The 24333-nt window shown below is 47.7% G+C and overlaps 2 protein-coding genes across 2 annotated transcripts; one reads left to right on the top strand and one right to left on the bottom strand.

Annotated features, from left to right (window-relative positions):
* The first annotated feature begins 13688 nt into the window (after nt 1–13688).
* Nucleotides 13689–14827, top strand: LOC123080197 (cysteine-rich receptor-like protein kinase 10). The gene is made up of 2 exons (XM_044503095.1): nt 13689–14188; nt 14424–14827. Exons 1-2 carry the CDS (start codon nt 13738–13740, stop codon nt 14567–14569), a joined length of 597 nt encoding a protein of 198 aa, XP_044359030.1. The 5' UTR covers nt 13689–13737; the 3' UTR covers nt 14570–14827.
* Nucleotides 14828–21254: 6427 nt separating this feature from the next.
* On the bottom strand, nt 21255–23624 carry LOC123080192 (MDIS1-interacting receptor like kinase 2). Its single transcript, XM_044503090.1, has 2 exons — nt 21691–23624; nt 21255–21489 (listed from the first exon to the last, which is right to left on the bottom strand). The coding sequence occupies exons 1-2, from the start codon at nt 23622–23624 to the stop codon at nt 21381–21383; spliced, it is 2043 nt and encodes a 680-aa protein (XP_044359025.1). The 3' UTR covers nt 21255–21380.
* Nucleotides 23625–24333: the final 709 nt, after the last annotated feature.

The following is a 24333-nucleotide window of genomic DNA, read 5'->3' as shown; positions in this document are numbered from 1 at the left end:
TCTTCATTCATCTCCAGAACCTCGACCCCAACTTCGACTTTGACGCCGCTATCGCCCCCGTGCCCGGGGCTATTCAGGACAACCTGGCGCGCTGGGTGGATGATAACGTGGATGCCCTGGTTAGGGTGTTCACCTCCGAGGACGACGCAGTGGTGGTCGTGGCGGACGAAGACGATGCGGTTGATGATGGTGAAGATGAGGCCAGTGACAGCGCCATCAGCGCGTACGAGAGCGACCAGGACGACGATGCGAGCGACATGTCCAACTGAGCCCGCGTTCCTTCGCTTGAACCTGTATGCAAAGACTTGGGCATGGCCCCGCAAGGCATAAGAGCATTTTGGAAGGGGATCCCCTCGTGTATGTGAATTAATGTTCTATTTTTTCAGGCCGGACTTGAAACGCGCTGCTGCGAGCCTCCGAGCCCCTCAGCAGGCTTGCTACTGTAACTTACCTCGATCCAAGCGGACCTTGAGCTAGCTTTGTGGTTGCCGATGTGCTTTTATCCTGAGGGGAGGCCTCCGAGGGCTCATGAGGTTTTAGATTTCCCGAGGAGCCTGCTGGTCCGCCGGAGAGGGCCTCACGAGGAGCGAATGCCAGACTATGGCAGGGTGTGCGCGCTGTGGTCCTGTGGCAATTGCGCCCTTGGTCCTAGGGGATTGCCGCCGCCCGGGCTTGCCCGAGCGCGGTTGACGCGCGCATGCCACGCCCAGCCCCCAGCTCGCGAGGCGCTCGCAAGGGGTGGGGTAGCAGGCACGAGCCCCGAAATAAAGCACGCCATCAAAACGCAAGAAATCCATACGAACAAAGAAGACTCCCCCCATGTTTGGCAACTAAAATCAGACTCCAAATTCAGCTCAAAAAGGCGGCGAACCGAGCTACAGAAAAATAGATGAAAGCAAATGGCCGCGTCCGACACCTAGCTAGTCTTCTTGTCTTCCCACCAGCACGGAGCAAAGTGCTTTCACTGGCTGTGAGCATAGTCATTGGGGGACAGTGTCGACGGCCAGTGCGAAGCATGGTGCTTCCACTAGGACGTGGGCGGGAGCCCCCGAGGCCCGAGGGCGGCACTCCGGAGACTCCGGGGCGTGTACAACCCCACTCATTATTACGTGAGAATATCACGAGCGGAGACCTTCACAGGCGCGAGCCTTGCTTCATATCGCTAGACGAGGGGCCGGCCCTGCGCCACCCCCGGCCACCATTGGGGCGTCCGGAAACCAGGACGAGACCAAGGGGCAAGGAGGACGCTAGCGGCGCCCTCGGCGACCACGGGCCCTCTACCGGGGGGGAGGCTCACCGACGCTTCCCCGACAGAGGGCCTACCTTCGTGCAGCACCTTGCTCCGTGCGGCGCGGGGGAGGGCCTGGCTCCGGGCCCCTCCCGCGCATCCCCCAGAGCACTATTCCCGCCGTGGGCAGGGCCACCGCCCTGGGGTCTCCAACCGCTACTGCGGCCTGGTTCTCCTGCAGTTCAGGGTTAGCGTAAGCTTGCTCCTGAGATATTGGCTGTACCCCGCCATCGTTGTCGCTGAAGGGGTCGGCGAAGCCTTCGGGCGACTCATGGAAGTGTTGGAAATATGCCCTAGAGGCAATAATAAAATGGTTATTATTGTATTTCCTTGTTCATGATGATTGTCTATTGTTCATGCTATAATTGTATTAACTGGAAACCGTAATACATGTGTGAATACATAGACCACAACATGTCCCTAGTAAGCCTCTAGTTGACTAGCTCGTTGATCAATAGATGGTTATGGTTTCCTGACCATGGACATTGGATGTCATTGATAACGGGATCACATCATTAGGAGAATGATGTGATGGACAAGACCCAATCCTAAGCATAGCACAAGATCGTGTAGTTCGTTTGCTAGAGCTTTTCTAATGTCAAGTATCATTTCCTTAGACCATGAGATTGTGCAACTCCCAGATACCGTAGGAATGCTTTGGGTGTATCAAACGTCACAACGTAACTGGGTGGCTATAAAGGTGCACTACAGGTATCTCCGAAAGTGTCTGTTGGGTTGGCACGAATCGAGACTGGGATTTGTCACTCCGTATGACGGAGAGGTATCTCTGGGCCCACTCGGTAATGCATCATCATAATGAGCTCAATGTGACTAATGAGTTAGCCACGGGATCATGCGTTACAGAACGAGTAAAGTGACTTGCCGGTAACGAGATTGAACGAGGTATTGGGATACCGACGATCGAATCTCGGGCAAGTAACATACCGATAGACAAAGGGAATTGTATACGGGATTGATTGAATCCCCGACATCGTGGTTCATCCGATGAGATCATCGTGGAACATGTGGGAGCCAATATGGGTATCCAGATCCCGCTATTGGTTATTGGCCGGAGAGGTGTCTCGGTCATGTCTGCATGGTTCCCGAACCCGTAGGGTCTACACACTTAAGGTTCGGTGACGCTAGAGTTGTTATGGGAAATAGTATGTGGTTACCGAAGGTTGTTCGGAGTCCCGGATGAGATCCCGGACATCACGAGGAGTTCCGGAATGGTCCGGCGGTGAAGATCGATATATTGGACGAAGGGTATTGGAGTCCGGAAGTGTTCCGGGGGTACCAGGCTATGGCCAGCATGACCGAAAGGTGTTTCGGGAGCCCCGACAAGTGTTGGAGGGCCTCATGGGCCAAAGGGGAAGGGGCAAACCAGCCCACTAAGGGGTGGTGCGCCCCCACACCCTTTCCCACGTTACTTGGGGAGGTGGGGCGCCTCCACCTGGCTTGGGAGGCAAGCCTCCACCTGCTTGGCTTGGGGGGCAAGTCTCCCTAGGATTTTCCCTAGGGAGATCCAATCTGCTTGGCCGCCGCCCCCTAGGGGAAACCCTAGGGCGCCTCCCCTCTCCCCTTGCCCCTATATATAGTGGAGGGGTGGGAGGGCAGTTGCACCTCTTCCCTGGCGCAGCCCTCCCTCCTCATACACCTCCTCCTTCTCCTCCGTAGTGCTTAGCGAAGCTCTGCCGGAGAACCACGAGCTCCATTGCCACCATGCCGTCGTGCTGCTGGAGTTCTCCCTCAACTTCTCCTCTCCCCTTGCTGGATCAAGAAGGAGGAGACGTCCCCGGGCTGTACGTGTGTTGAACGCGGAGGCGCCGTCCGTTCGGCGCTAGATCGGATCTTCCGCGATTTGAATCGCCGCGAGTACGACTCCATCAACCGCGTTCTTGTAACGCTTCCGCTTAGCGATCTTCAAGGGTATGAAGATGCACTCCCTCTCTCTCGTTGCTAGCATCTCCTAGATTGATCTTGGTGACACGTAGGAAATTTTGAATTATTGCTACGTTCCCCAACAGTGGCATCATGAGCTAGGTCTAAGCGTAGATTCTATGCACGAGTAGAACACAAAGTAGTTGTGGGCGATGATTTGTTCAATTTGCTTACCGTTACTAGTCTTATCTTGATTCGGCGGCATTGTGGGATGAAGCGGCCCGGACCGACCTTACACGTACTCTTACGTGAGACAGGTTCCACCGACTGACATGCACTTGATGCATAAGGTGGCTAGCGGGTGTCTGTCTCTCCCACTTTAGTCGGATCGGATTCGATGAAGAGGGTCCTTATGAAGGGTAAATAGCAATTGGCATATCACCGTTGTGGCTTTTGCGTAGGTAAGAAACGTTCTTGCTAGAAACCCATAGCAGCCACGTAAAACATGCAACAACAATTAGAGGACGTCTAACTTGTTTTTGCAGGGTATGCTATGTGATGTGATATGGCCAAAAGGATGTGATGAATTATATATGTGATGTATGAGATTGATCATGTTCTTGTAATAGGAATCACGACTTGCATGTCGATGAGTATGACAACCGGCAGGAGCCATAGGAGTTGTCTTAATTTATTGTATGACCTGCGTGTCAATGAAAAACGCCATGTAATTACTTTACTTTATTGCTAACCGTTAGCCATAGTAGTAGAAGTAATAGTTGGCGAGACAACTTCATGAAGACACGATGATGGAGATCATGATGATGGAGATCATGGTGTCATGCCGGTGACGAAGGTGATCATGCCGCGCCTCAAAGATGGAGATCAAAAGGCGCAAGATGATATTGGCCATATCATGTCACTTTATGATTTGCATGTGATGTTTGTCATGTTTACATCTTATTTGCTTAGAACGATGGTAGCATAAATAGATGATCCCTCACTAAAATTTCAAGAGATGTGTTCCCCCTAACTGTGCACCGTTGCGAAGGTTCGTTGTTTCGAAGCACCACGTGATGATCGGGTGTGATAGATTCTAACGTTCGCATACAACGGGTGTAAGCCAGATTTACACATGCGAAACACTTAGGTTGACTTGACGAGCCTAGCATGTACAGACATGGCCTCGGAACACAAGAGACCGAAAGGTCGAACATGAGTCGTATAGTAGATACGATCAACATGGAGATGTTCACCGTTGATGACTAGTCCGTCTCACGTGATGATCGGACACGGTCTAGTCGATTCGGATCATGTATCACTTAGATGACTAGAGGGATGTCTATCTAAGTGGGAGTTCATTAAATAATCAGATGAACTTAATTATCATGAACATAGTCAAAAGGTCTTTGCAAATTATGTCATAGCTTACGCTTTAGTTCTACTGTTTAAGATATGTTCCTAGAGAAAATTTAGTTGAAAGTTGACAGTAGCAATTATGCGGACTGGGTCCGTATACTGAGGATTGTCCTCATTGCTGCACAGAAGGCTTATGTCCTTAATGCACCGCTCGGTGTGCTGAACCTCGAGCGTCGTCTGTGGATGTTGCGAACATCTGACATACACGTTTTGATGACTACGTGATAGTTCAGTGCGTAATGCTAACGGTTTAGAATTGAGGCACCAAAGACGTTTTTGAAACGTCGCAGAACATATGAGATGTTCCAAAGACTGAAATTGGGATTTCAGACTAGTGCCCACGTCAAGAGGTATGAGACCTCTGACAAGTTTCTTAAGCCTGCAAACTAAGGGAGAAAAGCTCAATCGTTGAGCATGTGCTCAGATTGTCTGAGTACTACAATCGCTTGAATCGAGTGGGAGTTAATCTTCCAGATGAGATAGTGATGGTTCTCCATAGTCACTGCCACCAAGCTATTAGAGCTTCGTGATGAACTATAACATATCAGGGATAGACATGATGATCCTTGAGCAACTCGCGATGTTTGACACCGCGAAAGTAGAAATCAAGTAGGAGCATCAATTGTTGATGGTTAGTAAAACCACTAGTTTCAAGAAGGGCAAGGGAAAGAAGGGATACTTCATGAAACGGCAAATCAGTTGCTGCTCTAGTGAAGAAACCCAAGGTTGAACCCAAACCCGAGACTAAGTGCTTCTGTAATGAGGGGAACGGTCACTGAAGCAGAACTACCCTAGATACTTGGTAGATGAGAAGGCAGGCAAGGTCGACAGAAGTATATTGGATATACATTATATTAATGTGTACTTTACTAGTACTCCTAGTAGCACCAGGGTATTAGATACCGGTTCGGTTGCTAAGTGTTGGTAACTCGAAATAAAAGGCTACGGAATAAACGGAGACTAGCTAAAGGTGAGATGACGATATGTGTTGGAAGTGTTTCCAAGGTTGATGTGATCAAGCATCGCATGCTCCCTCTACCATCGAGATTGGTGTTAAACCTAAATAATTGTTATTTGGTGTTTGCGTTGAGCATAGACATGATTGGATTATGTTTATCGCAATACGGTTATTCATTTAAAGAGAATAATGGTTACTCTGTCTATTTGAATAATACCTTCAATGGTCTTGCACTTAAAATGAATGGTTTGTTGAATCTCGATCGTAGTGATACACATGTTCATGCCAAAAGATATAAGATAGTACCACATACTTGTGGCACTGCCACTTGAGTCATATTGGTATAAAACGCATGAAGAAGCTCCATGTTGATGGATATTTGGACTCACTCGTTTTTGAAAAGATTGAGACATGCGAACCATGTCTATTAGTATATATGCATGAAGAAAGTCCATACAGATGGATCGTTTGGACTCACTTGATTTTGAATCACTTGAGACATGCAAATCATACCACATGGGCAAGATGACTGAAAGGCCTCGTTTTCAGTAAGATGGAACAAGAAAGCAACTTGTTGGAAGTAATACATTTTGATGTGCGCAGTCCAATGAGTGCTGAGGCATGCAGTGGATATCGTTATGTTCTTACTTCACAGATGATTTGAGTAGATGCTGAGTATATTTACTTGATGAAACACAAGTCTGAATTATTGAAAGGTTCAAGTAATTTCAGAGTGAAGTTGAAGATCGTCGTGACAAGAGGATAAAATGTCTATGATATGATCATAGAGATGAATATCTGAGTTACGAGTTTGGCACACAATTAAGAAATTGTGGAAATTGTTTCACGACTAATACCGCCTGGAACACTATAGTGTGATGGTGTGTCCGAACATCATAACCGCACCCTATTGGATATGGTGCATACCATGATGTCTCTTATCGAATTACCACTATCGTTTATGGGTTAGGCATTAGAGACAACCGCATTCACTTTAAATAGGGCACCACGCAATTCCGTTGAGACGACACCGTATGAACTATGGTTTAGAGAAACCTAAGCTGTCGTTTCTTAAAAGTTTGGGGCTGCGACGCTTATGTGAAAAAGTTTCAGGCTGATAAGCTCGAACCCAAAGCGGATAAATGCATCTTCATAGAATACCCAAAACAGTTGGGTATACCTCCTATTTCAGATCTGGAAGCAAAAGTGATTGTTTCTAGAAACGGGTCCTTTCTCGAGGAAAAGTTTCTCTCGAAAGAATTGAGTGGGAGGATGGTGGAGACTTGATGAGGTTATTGAACCGTCACTTCAACTAGTGTGTAGCAGGGCACAGGAAGTTGTTCCTGTGGCACCTACACCAATTGAAGTGGAAGCTTATGATAGTGATCATGAAACTTCGGATCAAGTCACTACCAAACCTCGTAGGACGACAAGGATGCGTACTACTTCAGAGTGGTACGTAATCCTGTCTTGGAAGTCATGTTGCTAGACAACAATGAACCTACGAGCTATGGAGAAGCGATGGTGGGCCCGGATTCCGACGAATGGCTTGAGGCCATAAAACCGAGAGGATCCATGTATGAAAACAAAGTATAGACTTTGGAAGAACTACTTGATGGTCGTAAGGCTGTTGGGTGCAGATGGATTTTAAAAGGGAAGACAGACAATGATGGTAAGTATCACCATTAAGAAAGCTCGACTTGTCGTTAAGATGTTTTCCGACAAGTTCAAGGAGTTGACTACGATGAGATTTTCTCACTCGTAGCGATGCTAAGAGTCTGTTGGAACTATATTAGCAGTTACTGCATTATTTATGAAATCTTGCAGATAGGATGTCAAAACATTGTTTCCTCGACGATTTTCTTGAGGAAAGGTTGTATGTGATACAACCAGATGGTTTTGTCAATCCTGAAAGATGCTAACAAGTATGCAAAGCTCCAGCAATCCTTCTAAGGACTGGAGTAAGCATCTCGGAGTTGGAATGTACGCTTTGATGAGATGATCAAAGATTTTGGGTTTTTACAAAGTTTATGAGAAACTTGTATTTCCAAAGAAGTGAGTGGGAGCACTATAGAATTTTTGATGAGTATATGTTGTTAACATATTGTTGATCAGAAATGATGTAGAATTTCTGGAAAGCATACAGGGTTATTTGAAAAGTGTTTTTCAATGGAAAACCTGGATTAAGCTACTTGAACATTGAGCATCAAGATCTATAAGGATAGATCAAAAACGCTTAATAGTACTTTCAAATGAATACATACCGTGACAAGATTTTGAAGGAGTTCAAAATAGATCAGCAAAGAAGGAGTTCTTGGCTGTGTTACAGGGTGTGAGTATTGAGTAAGACTCAAGACCTGACCACGGCAGAAGAGAGAGAAAGGACGAAGGTCGTCCCCTATGCTTTAGACGTAGGCTCTACAATATGCTATGCTGTGTACCGCACCTGAAGTGTGCCTTGCCATGAGTTAGTCAAGGGGTACAATAGTGATCCAGGAATGGATCACATGACAGCGGTCGAACTTATCCTTAGTAACTAGTGGACTAAGGAATTTTCTCGATTATGGAGGTGGTAAAAGAGTTCGTCGTAAAGGGTTACGACGATGCAAACTTTGACACTAATCCGGATGACTCTGAGTAGTAAACCGGATTCGTATAGTAGAGCAGTTATTTGGAACAGCTCCAAGTAGCGCGTGGTAGCTGCATCTACAAGATGACATAGAGATTTGTAAAGCACACACGGATCTGAATGTTGCAGACTCGTTGACTAAAACCTCTCTCGTAAGCATAACATGATCAAACCCTAGAACTCATTGAGTGTTAATCACATGGTGATGTGAACTAGATTATTGACTCTAGTAAACTCTTGGGTATTAGTCACATGGCGATGTGAACTTTGAGTGTTAATCACATGGTGATGTGAACTAGATTATTGACTCTAGTGCAAGTGGGAGACTGTTGGAAATATGCCCTAGAGGCAATAATAAAATGGTTATTATTGTATTTCCTTGTTCATGATAATTGTCTATTGTTCATGCTATAATTGTATTAACTGGAAACCGTAATACATGTGTGAATACATAGACCACAACATGTCCCTAGTAAGCCTCTAGTTGACTAGCTCGTTGATCAATAGATGGTTATGGTTTCCTGACCATGGACATTGGATGTCATTGATAACGGGATCACATCATTAGGAGAATGATGTGATGGACAAGACCCAATCCTAAGCATAGCACAAGATCGTGTAGTTCGTTTGCTAGAGCTTTTCTAATGTCAAGTATCATTTCCTTAGACCATGAGATTGTGCAACTCCCAGATACCGTAGGAATGCTTTGGGTGTATCAAACGTCACAACGTAACTGGGTGGCTATAAAGGTGCACTACAGGTATCTCCGAAAGTGTCTGTTGGGTTGGCACGAATCGAGACTGGGATTTGTCACTCCGTATGACGGAGAGGTATCTCTGGGCCCACTCGGTAATGCATCATCATAATGAGCTCAATGTGACTAATGAGTTAGCCACGGGATCATGCGTTACAGAACGAGTAAAGTGACTTGCCGGTAACGAGATTGAACGAGGTATTGGGATACCGACGATCGAATCTCGGGCAAGTAACATACCGATAGACAAAGGGAATTGTATACGGGATTGATTGAATCCCCGACATCGTGGTTCATCCGATGAGATCATCGTGGAACATGTGGGAGCCAATATGGGTATCCAGATCCCGCTATTGGTTATTGGCCGGAGAGGTGTCTCGGTCATGTCTGCATGGTTCCCGAACCCGTAGGGTCTACACACTTAAGGTTCGGTGACGCTAGAGTTGTTATGGGAAATAGTATGTGGTTACCGAAGGTTGTTCGGAGTCCCGGATGAGATCCCGGACATCACGAGGAGTTCCGGAATGGTCCGGCGGTGAAGATCGATATATTGGACGAAGGGTATTGGAGTCCGGAAGTGTTCCGGGGGTACCAGGCTATGGCCAGCATGACCGAAAGGTGTTTCGGGAGCCCCGACAAGTGTTGGAGGGCCTCATGGGCCAAAGGGGAAGGGGCAAACCAGCCCACTAAGGGGTGGTGCGCCCCCCACACCCTTTCCCACGTTACTTGGGGAGGTGGGGCGCCTCCACCTGGCTTGGGAGGCAAGCCTCCACCTGCTTGGCTTGGGGGGCAAGTCTCCCTAGGATTTTCCCTAGGGAGATCCAATCTGCTTGGCCGCCGCCCCCTAGGGGAAACCCTAGGGCGCCTCCCCTCTCCCCTTGCCCCTATATGTAGTGGAGGGGTGGGAGGGCAGTTGCACCTCTTCCCTGGCGCAGCCCTCCCTCCTCATACACCTCCTCCTTCTCCTCCGTAGTGCTTAGCGAAGCTCTGCCGGAGAACCACGAGCTCCATTGCCACCATGCCGTCGTGCTGCTGGAGTTCTCCCTCAACTTCTCCTCTCCCCTTGCTGGATCAAGAAGGAGGAGACGTCCCCGGGCTGTACGTGTGTTGAACGCGGAGGCGCCGTCCGTTCGGCGCTAGATCTGATCTTCCGCGATTTGAATCGCCGCGAGTACGACTCCATCAACCGCGTTCTTGTAACGCTTCCGCTTAGCGATCTTCAAGGGTATGAAGATGCACTCCCTCTCTCTCGTTGCTAGCATCTCCTAGATTGATCTTGGTGACACGTAGGATAATTTTGAATTATTGCTACGTTACCCAACAAGAAGGCCCGCGCCTCGGGTGTTCCACCCACCCATCCTGGCTCGGGGAACGGGTCGGGGCCTTCCCCCGGCAAGTACTCCAGGTTCACCATGAGGGGCACGTAGGCGTCCGTGGTCGCCCCGCCTGGACCATTACCCAGGTGCCCCGCAGCTTGAGCTGCCAGTCGTGGCATTTGGCTCTGGCGGCTGCTGGGTGGCATCCCAGCGCGTCCTCATGGCGGACCACCAGCACTTGTCCCTCCTGGTGGTGGCGCTGTCGGGGCAGGACGGCCTGCGCCAAGGCCTGCATTGGTGTTGTCGGGTCCCCTGACGCCCCAGGGGGCGCGTGAGCTCGCCGGGGCCTCGCGCGCGCTTCCGCCACAACCTGAGGCGTGGTCAAGGAGCAGAAAGGCGGCGTACCCCTGCAGGCCGCGTCCAGTAGTTCGGCGACACGCTCCAGCAGGGCATCGCGGCCGCTCTTCGCCAACCTGCATCGCAGCAGCTCCCGCGCCACGATGAGCTCGGCTCGCATGTTCGCTTGCTCCCGTCGGGTGTGCGGTGCCGTTGCTGCAGCGTAGCCTGTAGATCGCGCGGTGGCGCGCGTGCGCCGCGGTGCGAGGGCGAAGGGCTCGCCCACGTGGCCCGCGCCCGGGGGTGTTGGGTGGTGCGCGGGCCGCCTGGAGTGCGGAGTTGAGGTCTTCTTGGGCGGACGGCGGCGCCCAGGCGGGCCAGGCAGCCCAGTGGTCGGCGTGGGTCCTCGGATCGTCAGACATCGGAACCACGGGGTGATGGAGGGTCGACCAGTGGAGGAGAAAGCTTCGGCGCACCCCTACCTGGCGCGCCAAATGTCGGATTCAGGGTTCCGGCAAACCCTTATGAGGTTCGAACTCTGGGGTGCGCACGAAGGAATCTCTCTCCCTAGTTCGCTCGCTCAACGATCTCACGGCCTAGCTCGACAAACCCAAAAACACGAGACACCGAGATTTATACTGGTTCGGGCCACCATGTGGTGTAATACCCTACTCCAGTGTGGTGGTGGTGGATTGCCTCAAGGGCTGAGGATGAACTAGTACAGTGGATGAACAACCTCAGGAGGAGAGGTGTTCTTGAGGTCGACGAGCTGGTGGATGTGAGGATGGAATGGATCCGATCCAAGATGAGTCGATCTCCGTCCCGTCCAGTCTCGTTCTATGGTGGTGGCTAGTCCTATTTATAGAGGCCCTGGTCCTCTTCCCAAATGTTAGGCGGGAAGGGATCCCACAACGGCCAAGTTTGAAGGGGGATAACTAGTACAAGCTATCCTGACAAAAGGTGGTCTTCGCCTGCCAAAGGCTCTAGTGGTGACGCTACTGTGGGCTCCGTGGTGACCTCCGTCCTGCCGTCCTGCCGTCCTGCTGGTCTTGGTCTTGTTACACCGATATGGAAACCTTTGCCTGATGCCTCGGGACTCCTCGCCCGCGCTTGCCTCTTTAGCACCAATGAGGAAACTGGTACACTGCGCCCGCTGGCGCCCGCCTGGCCTTGGTCGTCATGGCTCACGTCACGTGAGCCTCGCGAGATGCCCCTTTGCATAGATATCTCCGCTCCTCGGGAGATAGCCTAGCGAGGCCGCCCCCAGGAGGTCTTGGTGTCGTCCGCCTCGCGAGGCTTGGCCCCTCGCGAGGGTCTTGAGTTGTTGCTGCTGAAACTAGGCCGTACCGGGCCGTTGGTGGAGCCACGCCGTGGGCCGCAGGCGGGCAAGTCTGGGTACCCCCGTTCCCAGGACGCCGACAACAGCACCCAATGCCGTCCGTTTCCACTCTGTTTTCATCCTTACCTGCATATACAATTCATCCGGCTGGCATATTATAACTATTGATTGATCAGGCCCCTTTTCTGTCTGATTTTCTGTTGGACACCCGTTGGGTCTATCCGGTTGTTTGTTATCGTTGGGTCAACCTCTTCTCTTCCTTACAGGTGGGCTTAATTATTCTGTTAGGATTGGTTTGTGATGGGTGATGGGTGTCAGTTGTTTTACACGTCGTGTCTGCGTTGGGCCGCGTTGTCAGTGTTATTTGATGGATCACATTCTGCTTCGGGCTTGCGTGCACCTTTCCTTCGTTTCTGCCAGGTGTGTGATGCCGTTAGTTGGGGGTGTTGCATGTTTAAGACTACCCACAGTGGGAGTAACATAGGTAGTAACATCACACATATCTAGATAAAATAGATGATGTGGCAAGCAATAAATGAAGAAAGAGAGGAAAGTGGTAACATAGCTAGTTACTAGTAGTATAGCTAGTTACTAGTAGTATGAGTAACATTACACATATCAAAGCAAGATGAGTCTATAACCTAATAAATGAAGTGTTGCATATTACCACACATATGTTATTCCCCACTATAGAGGTAGTAACATAGACTCGTAACATATGCATGTTACTACCCATTGTGGCTAGTCTAATCCGCTAGGTAAAAGCATGTCGTCACTTCACTCGATTTTGCGTCGGCCATTGTGATGTTGTTGTTGGGTCGCATTTCCCTTTTGGTCCCGCATGCCGGTGGTTGTTTGGCTATACTTTTCGGTGGGGTGTTTGCGGCGCAGAGCCCTAGGCACTATTGTGTCACACGGGGAGTGGTCGCGAGCAGGCGATGGGTTTCCTTGTTTTCCCCTCTCTGTGTTGGTGAGTTATGTTTGTGTGCTGGTTGATGCTCCTTCTGTGGCGGGTTCGCTCTTCCATCGGATGGCTCCACCGTTTTCCCTTGTGGTTGTTCATGGGCCCGAGCGCTCCTGGTCCCATGGGTTAGTAGCTTGTCTATTCTTCCTCGTTGTCCTAACTACCTCTCGCCCGCCCAGGTCACGCTCGCGTTCATTATTTTGTGTTGCTAGGGGCGAGTGGTGTTACTTCTTTTACCATACCTTCATAGACCTCTGTCACGCTGTTGTTGAGCCTGCCGAGACATGTACCATCCTATGTGGTGGGTTTTATCGCATGGTTTGTGTGTGTCGTGACGTTCCCTTAATCCCATCCCCCCCCCCCCCCCCTTCCTTTTCCACGTTGTGCGATCCTTTCCTTTGTCGTTGTCACTTCGCACCCCACACCCCTTTTGCTTCGTTTCATTAGAAGGGTTTCTTCGAGTTTTATGTGCGTTCAATTTAACTATGTTAAAACATAGTCATCAAACAACTTTTTTTAAATTATACAGACATTCTGTAAAATGACTTCTACAAAAAGTTTTGTAGGGAGCTGCTACTTTATTAGAATTGCTCTAAGTCTGTAGGACCATTTCCCCCCTCTTATTACAGCTCCACCGAAAGCCTCTTTTGATCAGGAATGTTGATTACTTTGAAGACCTCCGAATTTAATTATTTATTTTGGTCAAGCTGAAGATAACTACTGGAGTATTAGATTTTAGAGTTGGCAGATGTTGACTAGTCAACGAGCGTTAGCCGTAGAACAGTCTACAACCAGTGATCGACTCGCTCACCACTCAACTTAGTCACCACACGTTCTCCCACACGGCACCACCATGCCTCGCGCTCGTGCCGCGGCCGTCCTGGCGCTCGCGCTTCTGCCGACGCTGGCCGCCGCCGGCATCGATTTCCGCCGCGAGGCCCCGCCGCCCGGTCACACGTGCGGCGCGCAGGGCACGTACGCTCCCGGCAGCGCCTACGAGGCCAACCTGCGGCGTCTCGGCGCCACCCTTCCCTCCCAGGCAAACGCGTCCTCCTGCAAGTGCTCTCCCGGCAACAACGCCGGCGAGCGTCCCGATAGGGTCATCGCGTCGGCCTACTGCTACTGGCTCCCCGACGGGAGCTCGCCGGACTGCGGGGCCTGCATCACGCGGGCTTTCCGGGAGGCGGAACGGCTGTGCCCGTATCACCGGCAGGCCATGGTGGTGGTCGACGGCGGCGCGTGCAGCGTCTGCTTTCACGACGAACAGCGCATGGAGGAGGGCATGGGCGTCGGCCTCACCGGGCGTAAGCGATCTATCTCTGCAACTCCCATTTCAGTAATTTGATTGTCCAGTGAGAAAAGTTTGGCACAAAATGATGTTGTGTTTGCCAAGAACCTTCAAAATGGACAACGCAGAATTAACCACCTGTTCTTCTTGCACTGTTGTTCCGCAAATGTAGTTAGTTTGGTCTTCTTAATTTATCTCATGTAGCCTTGTTATGGACTTTGAAACTTACAAGTGCTATATGAATGTTTCAGAATTTGCACTGGAGCCAAATGCATCATATCTTGAGTTTCTATGTCTGAAGCTGAGGTCTCTGTTAGAGAAGCAACTTTTGGAATCACATAACAACAGTGAACATTCGACCCAAGTTTGGAAGTCACCACAACAAGCCGCTACGTGAAGGATTATGTCTATGACAGGCCATGAATCTCTTCAGAAGAACAGCCATGAAACCTTCTTTGCGACAAGGATATATGCGAACTGAGTCTTTGCATTTCCACTGATCAAGATGAAAAGAGAGCCTACCTGTGTCTTTTTCTTCTTGTTTCAGTTATGTAATGTGTGGACAGTACTGTTACAACTTTTTCTCTTTGCATTTGCAGAACAAATAATGTGAATGGTTTTGGTCCACTTAATAAAATGAGACCCACTTCCCTTATGTAAAACTTAAAAATTCTTTTAGGAAATCACTTGAATGATCTCAGACTGTGTTACTTATGAACCCATGGCATAAGAGACTTTGGCCGCAACAGCCATTCATATCCAAGTCTTATTCTGTAAAACATGAAATAACTTTTTTTCACCGAATCGGGAAGCTGAATCCAACCGCCGATGCCCATGCCCAACTACAGATGTGTATAGGTAGTCTTCAGTTTTTCCTCATGAGTCTAGTGCTTTGCTCCACCAATCACAGGGGCACTACAATCAGAGTCCTTTCAAATTGATCATCAGCCAGCAAATTCGACATATTACACTTCAGTTTTTTTAACCAAATTCATAAAGATCCTCTGCTTAATGTTGGGAGCTAAAAACGATGGCATTCGTATGTTCCCAGAAACTCCACAAAATGGCTGTGCAAGAAGTGCTCAAAACAGCATGCCTAGTGTTACCAACCAAAAAGCAAGCTACAGTAGAAGTGCTAGGGTCAACCATAAAAAATAATTCACGATGACTTATGAAAGGAATCTTTTGGAATAGCAGAGGTCTAGCTGACTTGGCTAAACGAAGGTTCCTGGCTGAGACAACGGTAGAGCAACATTTAGACTTTATTGCGCTTTTGGAAACTAGACGAGATAACTTCACCTCACAGTTCCTTGGAACTATTTCCGGTGGAATTGATTTTGATTGGCATGTCTTACCTCCTAGAGGAAGATCTGGTGGGATCTTGCTAGGGGTTCAGTGTACAACACTCGAGGTGCTTAACGTGGTCAGGGGAGATTTTACGGTCAAATTTCGGGTGAGATCCAAATTGAATGGATTCCGATGGTCTCTTGTGGCTGTATATGGAGCAGCACAACCCGAATTCAAACCGGATTTTTTAGCTGAGTTGGTGCGGATTTGTGGCAATGAATCCTTGCCAATCCTAGTCGGTGGGGACTTTAATATAATTCGGAGGAGAGAGGAAAAAAAACAATGACAATTTTGATGGACGATGGTCTATGATGTTCAACATGATTATCGAGAGTCTTGATTTGAGAGAAATTGAGCTCACTGGTAGACAATTTACTTGGGCCAATTCGTTGCCCATTCCGACTTATGAGAAGTTGGATAGGGTACTCGCCAGTGTGGAATGGGAACAAAAGTACCCTTTAGTATCGGTTCATGCGATGCATAGAGGGATCTTAGATCATACACCTCTTCTTGTAGACTCGGGAGAGGCTACCCATGTCGCAAATAAGAATGCTTTTTCTTTCGAACTAGGTTGGTTCGAGAAAGAAAACTTTCTGGAGATCATTGCACGTGAATGGGCAAAACCTGTTAGCGGTAGAACTAGCATTGAGAGGTGGCAAAATAAGATCAGACATCTGCGACAGTTTTTGCGAGGTTGGGCCAGAAATGAGAGTGGGATATACAAGCAAGAGAAAGAACGCCTTACTCATTTAATTGAGACTTTAGATTTAAAAGCCGAAAGTAATCCCCTTACGATTACTGAGCAACACCCCAAGTCCGAAGCTGAGCAAGGCTTACGCGCGCTTCTTAGAGAAGAAGAGCTCAAGTGGGCACTACGCGCTAAAGTGCTTAAGGTTGTCCAAGGGGACGATAATACACAATTCTTCCATATGGTTGCGAATGGTAAACATAGGAAGAAGAAAATTATACAGCTCGAACAGGACGAGGGGACAATTCTAGGGCATGAGAATTTGAAAGCGTATATCTCTAATTACTATAAACAACTTTTTGGGCATCCGGAAGCAAGCACGGTGGCCCTAGATGAATCTGTTTTTGGAGATATACCTCAGCTTCAGGTAGAGGAGAATGATATTCTATCTGCACCATTTACTGAGAAGGAGGTTTTGAATGCCATCTCACAAATGAAACCGAATAAAGCACCGGGACCAGATGGGTTTCCAGCTGAATTCTATAAGAAATGTTGGCATATTATTAAGAATGATCTTATGCCTATGTTTCATGACTTCTTTAGTGGCCATCTCGAGCTGTCTTATCTTAATTTTGGCCTGATTACGCTGTTGCCCAAAAAAGAAGAAGCAATTCGGATTGAACAATTTAGGCCAATATGTCTTCTTAATGTGAGTTTCAAAATCTTCACAAAGGTTGGTACCAATAGATTGACACAAATTGCCCATTCAGTGGTACAACCGAGCCAGACGGCGTTCATGCCAGGGCGACACATACTTGAAGGGGTTGTCGTGCTACATGAAACGCTTCATGAAATCCATTCGAAGAAGCTAGATGGGGTTATCTTCAAAGTGGATTTTGAGAAGGCATATGATAAAGTTAAATGACCTTTCCTTCAGCAGGCAATGCGCATGAAAGGATTTAGTGAGGCTTGGCGGAATCAAGTGGGTTCTCAAGTCCAGAATGGTAGTGTCGGAATCAAGATTAATGATGATATCGGTCATTACTTCCAGACACATAAGGGTTTGAGACAAGGAGATTCCATGTCTCCTCTCTTATTTAATATAGTGGCCGATATGTTGGCCATTCTTATTGGCAGAGCCAAACAGCATAGTCAGGTAGAGGGTTTAGTTCCTCATCTGGTCGATGGAGGAGTCTCTATCTTGCAGTACGCTGATGACACCGTCTTATTCATGGAACATGACATTGCTAAAGCGCGCAATATGAAACTTATATTGTGCCTCTTCGAACAATTGTCTAGATTAAAGATAAACTTTCACAAAAGTGAGTTGTTCTGCTTTGGGAAGGCCAAAGACGAGCAAGACACATATAGACAATTGTTCGGGTGTGAATTAGGGTTGTTACCATTTAGTTATTTGGGCATACCAATTCACCACCGTAAGTTGCCTAATAAAGAATGGAAGTGTATCGAAGATCGAATTGAGAAAAAGTTGAGCTGCTGGAAGGGTAAGCTTATGTCTTATCGAGATCGGCTAGTGCTGATTAATTCGGTATTGACCAGTATGCCGATGTTCCTACTCTCTTTCTTCGAAATCCCTAAAGGGGTACGAAAGCGACTTGATTTCTTCAGATCTCGTTTCTTCTGGCAGTCAGATGAGGCCAAAATGAAATACCGACTGGCGCGATGGGACATCCTTTGCCGGCCAAAAGATCAGGGAGGTCTTGGTATTGAGAACTTAGAAATCAAGAATAAATGCCTTATGAGCAAGTGGCTCTACAGGTTGGAGACAGAACCGGAAGGCATATGGGCACAACTTTTGCGCAATAAATACTTGCAGTCGAAAATGCTCGCCCAGGTTACCATGAGACCAATTGACTCGCCTGGAAAGGGCTTATGAGAGTGAAGGATTTATTCTTTTGTAGGGTCAAATTCTTGGTTGGCAATGGGATGTCAACAAGATTTTGGGAGGATACGTGGTTAGGAGCAACACCCCTGGCCATTCAGTATCCCACCCTTTATAATATTGTACAACGCAAGGAGGATTACGTAGGTACCGTGTTCCAAACAAGTTCTTGAATATCCAGTTCAGGCGTGCGTTAGTTGGTCAGAGATGGACTGCTTGGTTGCACTTGGTTCGGAGATTGATAGATGTTCGACTTTCCGACCAGCTGGATTCGACACAATGGACATTAGCTAAGAATGGAGGTTTCACGGTGAAATCTTTTTATATAGATTTGATTAATTCTGGCCCAATCTCGCGATCTTTGCATATTTGGAAGATTAAGGTTCCCTTGCGTATTAAATTTTTTATGTGGTTTGTCCACAAGCAAGTTATACTCACTAAGGACAACTTAATCAAGAGGCGATGGGTAGGTAGTTCACGTTGTTATTTTTGTGATCATGATGAAACAATACAACACTTATTCCTTGAATGCCCTCTCGCTAAATTGCTTTGGAGAACTATCCATATTGCCTTCAATATTAATCCTCCAGTTAACATAGAATCGTTGTTTGGAACGTGGTTAGCTGGGGTTGAACATGATACTGCTGCTCGTATTCGGATTGGAATATGTGCGCTTTTGTGGGCTATCTGGAATTGTAGGAATGATTTGATTTTTAACAGACAACACACTTTAACTTTCTTGCAGGTTATCTTCAGAGCTACCGCTTGGATCCGTACGTGGTCCTTACTCATTCCTGCGGACTCCAGGGAGCCTTTCCGTCGCCGCCGTCTCCTGCAGAGGACGAACCAGTCGCCGTTTTCGTCACCACCGCCTCCGACGCTCGACGCCGCACCCACCCATCACTTCCCCTTCACCGGAGACTCGCCGGAGAGCCACCACCGCCGACGCCCGAGACCGCCGCCGCCGCCCTCTATTTTTGGTGAGCACGCACGCACAGGAGGTTCTCCAACCAATCACATGCTGCCACGTGGCAACCAGCTACAGTACACGCACGAACAGTGCAGGAGTTTTCTGTTGTTTTTGTTTTTCTTTCCAGATTTGTTCTCTAACTTCTTTTAGCTATATCTTTTAGTCTATATACTCAATTTCGGTAATTCTTTTCCCTATGCACTCACAAATACCAGTAGTTTACCACAGTACCAAAATCTCACATGCTTGCACTGTTCAAATTTGAATTCATTTAAATTTGAATTGAATCTTCCGAGGCCGTAACTTTCAAACCGTTTATCAGAATCGAGTGTTTCTTTTTGCGTTGTGATTGTAGTGCTATTTAGGTGCTGTTAAGCTTCTGTTGTTGAGTTTTAAAAATGGTTTTCTCGCTGTTGGTTTTGTTTTGGTTCTATTTGTGTTCCGATGATTGATTGTTGATATTGTGCAACGTGTAGATTGTCCGGAGTTTGACTCGAACTATTGTCAGGAGTGTGACTTTCTGAACCAGAACCAAGGCAAGTTACATGTTGATCATCCTTTACCTATTGTTTTCTATGCATGTAGTTATATCACACTATGAATATATGCATGTATAGGATTACTATATTATTTTGCTATGCTATTGAGCTATCTTCCCGTCTTTGCAAATCGTGGTAGTTGTAGGTTGCTATGCTTTGTAGACGGGGATGGTTCGTGTATTCATTGAGCTTATGTGAGGATTATATATTTAACAAATTGAGTAGTAACTCAGGATTTAACTCACCTCTGGGCGGAAGTGGTATTGCGTGGTGTTGAGGGAAGGCATCATGGGGTATTGCACCTTTTCTAAGGCCATGCGCCCATGAGAGTGCACCTAAGTGGAATGCCGCCCAGGTTAAAAAAGATCAGACAGACTTAGTGACTAGTAGCTTCCATGTGCGGCCACTGGCTATATGGGCTCTGGCTTAGTTGATCAGTTGTTGGAACCCCTGCCCAGACTTGTCGACAGATGTAGCATATGTAGGTGGGATGTGGCCGTCAGGTGGTTAAGGGAACCTCTTCTGAAAGACTTCGTCTCAATCTTCGGATTGGGTCCAGTGGGTAAAGCGTACTAAACTCTGCAGAGTATTAAAACTAATGATGATTAGCCGTGCCCCTGGTTATGGGTAAATTTGAGCCCCTATGCCATTACAGTTGTTGGATGATCTTGACAGATGTGACACTTAATAATATTTGTGGGCAACTTAATAAAGGGTAGGTTGGAGTTGATTTTGCCAACTCAACCCTGTGTACATAATTGTAGTAATAAAAGAACTAAATAATAAAATTGACTATTAGGTAGTTATTAGGATAAAATCAGCTTTCTGCAAAAGTAAACCCTCAAGCCTTCCTTTTGTTATACTATGCATATATATGTAGGTCTGCTATATTATTACTCCTGTGTAACTTGCCAATACATTCAAAATATTGACCTATATGGCTGCAACGTCTCATGTTGCAGGATATTCAGACGAAGAGTAAGGTACCGTTAGGGTCGCGAGTCTGCACTCAGCATCGCCAGTGGGCTATGATGGGACTCATCGTTATTTTCTGGTACTTTTCCCCTGTTTGATTGAATAAAGCTAGCCAAGTGCTATGCAGATTGTTTTATTTTATATACTCTGGATCATACGTTGTAATAAATGATGCACTTGTTATTCTGGTATTCATCTATATTGTGTGTGCTAGCGAGTTCGATCCAGGGACTAGCACGGTAAGCACAGAGACTCAAATCCTTCAAGGTTTGGTCGTTACAGATGGGAGATGGTAGCACGGGGTATATTCAACCGGTTCGGATGGCGGTTGCATAACAGGATAGGAGTCTAGGGAGCTTATCCTCTTTTTTGCCTTACCGGTTGTATTTCTGAGCATGTACTTTTATTTTCTTTGTCTTTGCTCCGCTTGCGAGCTGTAATACCTTCATGACTTTGGGATTCTTCGAGACTTTTTAATAAAATGGCTGCATGCATCATTATGATGCAGAGGCCGGGGGCACGCCTCCATTTCCAAAAAAAAGAAGATTCAAAATTATGACTAACTGATTTCAAAGAACTCATTCACTTCACTCCAAATAGCCTTAGGTACCAAACAATCAAATCTGAAACCAGTAGGTTTCAGCGCCACAAAACTTGAATAACATCAAATTACTGGCAAGTACTTTTACAACCAACCGTCCAACTAACAAAGGAAGGGAAATATTACACAGATGCTCGATATAGGACACCATACACCATTACTTCAACAACAAGCGACGCACTTCATCATTCAGGCCCTTTGACCTGGAAGCACGAAATGCAGCTTCGTATCTTCTTGGTCACCTTCGCTTGCATGTTGTCCACATACTGATAGAATGAATACCTCCATGTCTCGCTGCGAAACAAGAAGCCCAAGTATAGCCAGAACCCAGAGATAAACCCAGCAGCCACAAAGCAATACAACCACAGTGCCTCTCTATCTTCATCCATGCTTGTTTCAGTTTGGGTTGGTGTCGACGAGTTTACACAGCCCTTCAACGGGAATCCACATAGCCCCGGGTTATTGTTGTATATCGATGGGTCATCAAGCGTCTGCAGCTGACTTCCCGTAGGGATCGTCCCTGATAACTTGTTAGTTGAGAGGTTCAGAACACTCAGGGCCTTCAAAGCTGCAAAGCTTGGAGGAATTTCTCCCGAGAGCTGGTTCTGCGAAAGGTCCAAGGATTCCACCAGTACAAGATTGCCAATGCCATTGGGAATAAGACCTGACAGATGATTTCGTGATAAGTTCAGGTATCTGATTCCAATAAGGGTTGTGAGCCCATTTGGGATCTCCTGTGACAAAGAGTTGCCAGAAAAATCAATGCCGGCTATACCTGCCATCACCATAATATAAAGATAATCGACATTCTTCCAAACTATTTGAATTTGCTGTGCGTGACCATAGTAGCCAGTATCTACATAGTCAACATTTTCCTGTTCATGTGTCATGCCAGTAAAATTCGTAAAATCATCTGGAATGGGTCCGGTGAGCTTGTTTTCTGACAAGTCCAATAGCTGGAGTTGGCGAAATTGCAATATCTGGTGGGGTATGACACCTTCAAACGTGTTTGATGACAGACGGAGAAATTTGAGTCCAGGTAAGCTCTTGCTTATCCAAGATGGTATAGTACCTGAGAAATTATTGCCTCCAAGATCTAGAGTGATCAGCTCTTTGCATTTCTTAAGACCCAAAGGGAAGGTTCCAATGAAATTGTTATTGGCTAGGTGTAGATAGCTAAGATAATCTCCACATGTCCTCGAGAATGCAACTACACCACTGAAATAGTTGCTGGACAAATCCATGAACACCAAATTTGCCATGTCCCAGAAACACTGGGAGAGGCCTCCACGTAAGGCATTACTTGATAGGTCTAGAAAGCTTAACTGGGTATAGTTACAAAAGAAATCCTTGCCCTGATCAGTCACAAGCGTGCCATACAACTGGTTTTGACCTAAAGCCATGGTGGTAAGAGGATGCTCACCAAAACAGGCCCTTAGCTCTGCAACAATGTTGTTTGCTGTGAAGTCAACATAACGCAGGGTTGTGCAGTTTTGAAAGGTCTGGTGGTTAATGCCGGTAAATCCATTATGACCAGCACTGACAGTACGAAGTGCTCCTCCTACACAAATGGATGACGGGAACACCCCCGAGAAGTTGTTCCTCTGAATTTCAACCATATCCAGGAGGCTGCTATTCCCAAGTTCGGGGAAGATGTGGCCTCCGAGTTGGTTTTCCGACAGAAGTAAACCCTGGAGTTTTATCAAATGGGAGATCGTACCTGGTAGCGGCCCTTCCAAATAGTTCACTGAAAAATCCAACTCCTGCAGTTCAGTCATGTTTCCAATCTCAAGTGGAATGCTCCCTGTCAGATTGTTGACTGACAGGCTCAGTGCATGGAGCTTCGTGAGCATCCCAATTGTTGGTGGGATTGATCCAGTCAAAGTAACAGAGTCGAGATGGAGCTCCTCCAAGCTTGTCAAGTTAGAAATCTCTTCAGGTAGTGTGCCATCGAGCCCCAAAACTGACATTTCTAGTACAACAAGGTGCATGAGCTGGCCAATGCTGCGTGGAATGGCACCCCTCAAATGCGGATTGAGGGTGATGCCCAACTGGATCAAGCTTGTCATGTTGCCGATCCCTGGTGGAATGATGCCATACAGACCATTCTGGGACAGGATGAGATCTTCCATGTAGGGAAATGCCGAGAAATCAAACCTATCGAGTGTGCCGTTCAGAATGACTATGGTAAGGTTGAGCCTTATGATGTGCCCAGCCGAGTTGCAACTGATGTGTGCCCATCTGCAAAGGCTGGTGGAGTTGGCTAACGACCATGATCCAAGGGACTCATCAGCACCGGCCAAGCTGGCCTTCCATTTCACAAGTGCTTCAGCTTCACGCCGGACGTCGGCCCTCACCGGCCTGACGGCGCATAGTAGGAGGCCAGTGTAAGAGAGTAGGAGAAGGCATACATAATGGAGATGCTTCATGATGGAATTGGTAGGAGTGGTGCTTCACTGCTGCTGCAAAGGATATAAAACCCCTGGGTGAGCCAGCCAGCCGGCCGGCCGGCCATTACAGTTGTCGTCTGGTGGATCTCGTGGTTTACAAATGGCACATTCTCAGTAAATGACGTAGTACTCTCAGTCTAGCTAGATTAAGGAGATGCTATATGCTACTCCCTCCGTCCCAGAGTAAATAGCATAAAACTACTAGTTTACAGGCTAGGGTTCCAAAAAACTACCACTTTTTAATTTTTCTCAAAAAGCTACCGAACGCGCGGTCCGCTGTTTCAAAAAACCCAAACCTGCGGTGACTAGCATTTTAACCGTTTTCCTGACGGACTGGGCCCATCTGTCAGCCCACGTGGCCACGCGCGCTCACGGCGCGGCCGTTAGCCGACCCGGTCCGGTCGGAACCAAAGTGGGCGGTCGGGCCACACACTCTCTCACTCCCCCTCCTCTCCCCCGCGGTGACCTAGGTGGGCGATGGCGGCGGCGCAGCCAAATGTCGTCGGCGGCGAGCTATTGAGGCAAGGCGGCACCGGCCAGGAGGGCGGTGGACACTCAGAGGTGGACAAATGGCTAGGCAGCTCGAGCTTCCCGACGCAGCGGTCGCAGCAGCCATCACCGTCCGCAGCTCATGTGGATCCGGCGAGCTCAGATCCGGAAGTTCGCGCGGCTAGGGCAGTGGCGAAGC

Source organism: Triticum aestivum, chromosome 3D (assembly GCF_018294505.1).
Source record: "Triticum aestivum cultivar Chinese Spring chromosome 3D, IWGSC CS RefSeq v2.1, whole genome shotgun sequence".
NCBI lineage: Eukaryota > Viridiplantae > Streptophyta > Magnoliopsida > Poales > Poaceae > Triticum > Triticum aestivum.
The sequence above is the reverse complement of the archived record's forward strand: the minus strand, read 5'-3'. Positions and strand labels throughout refer to the sequence as shown.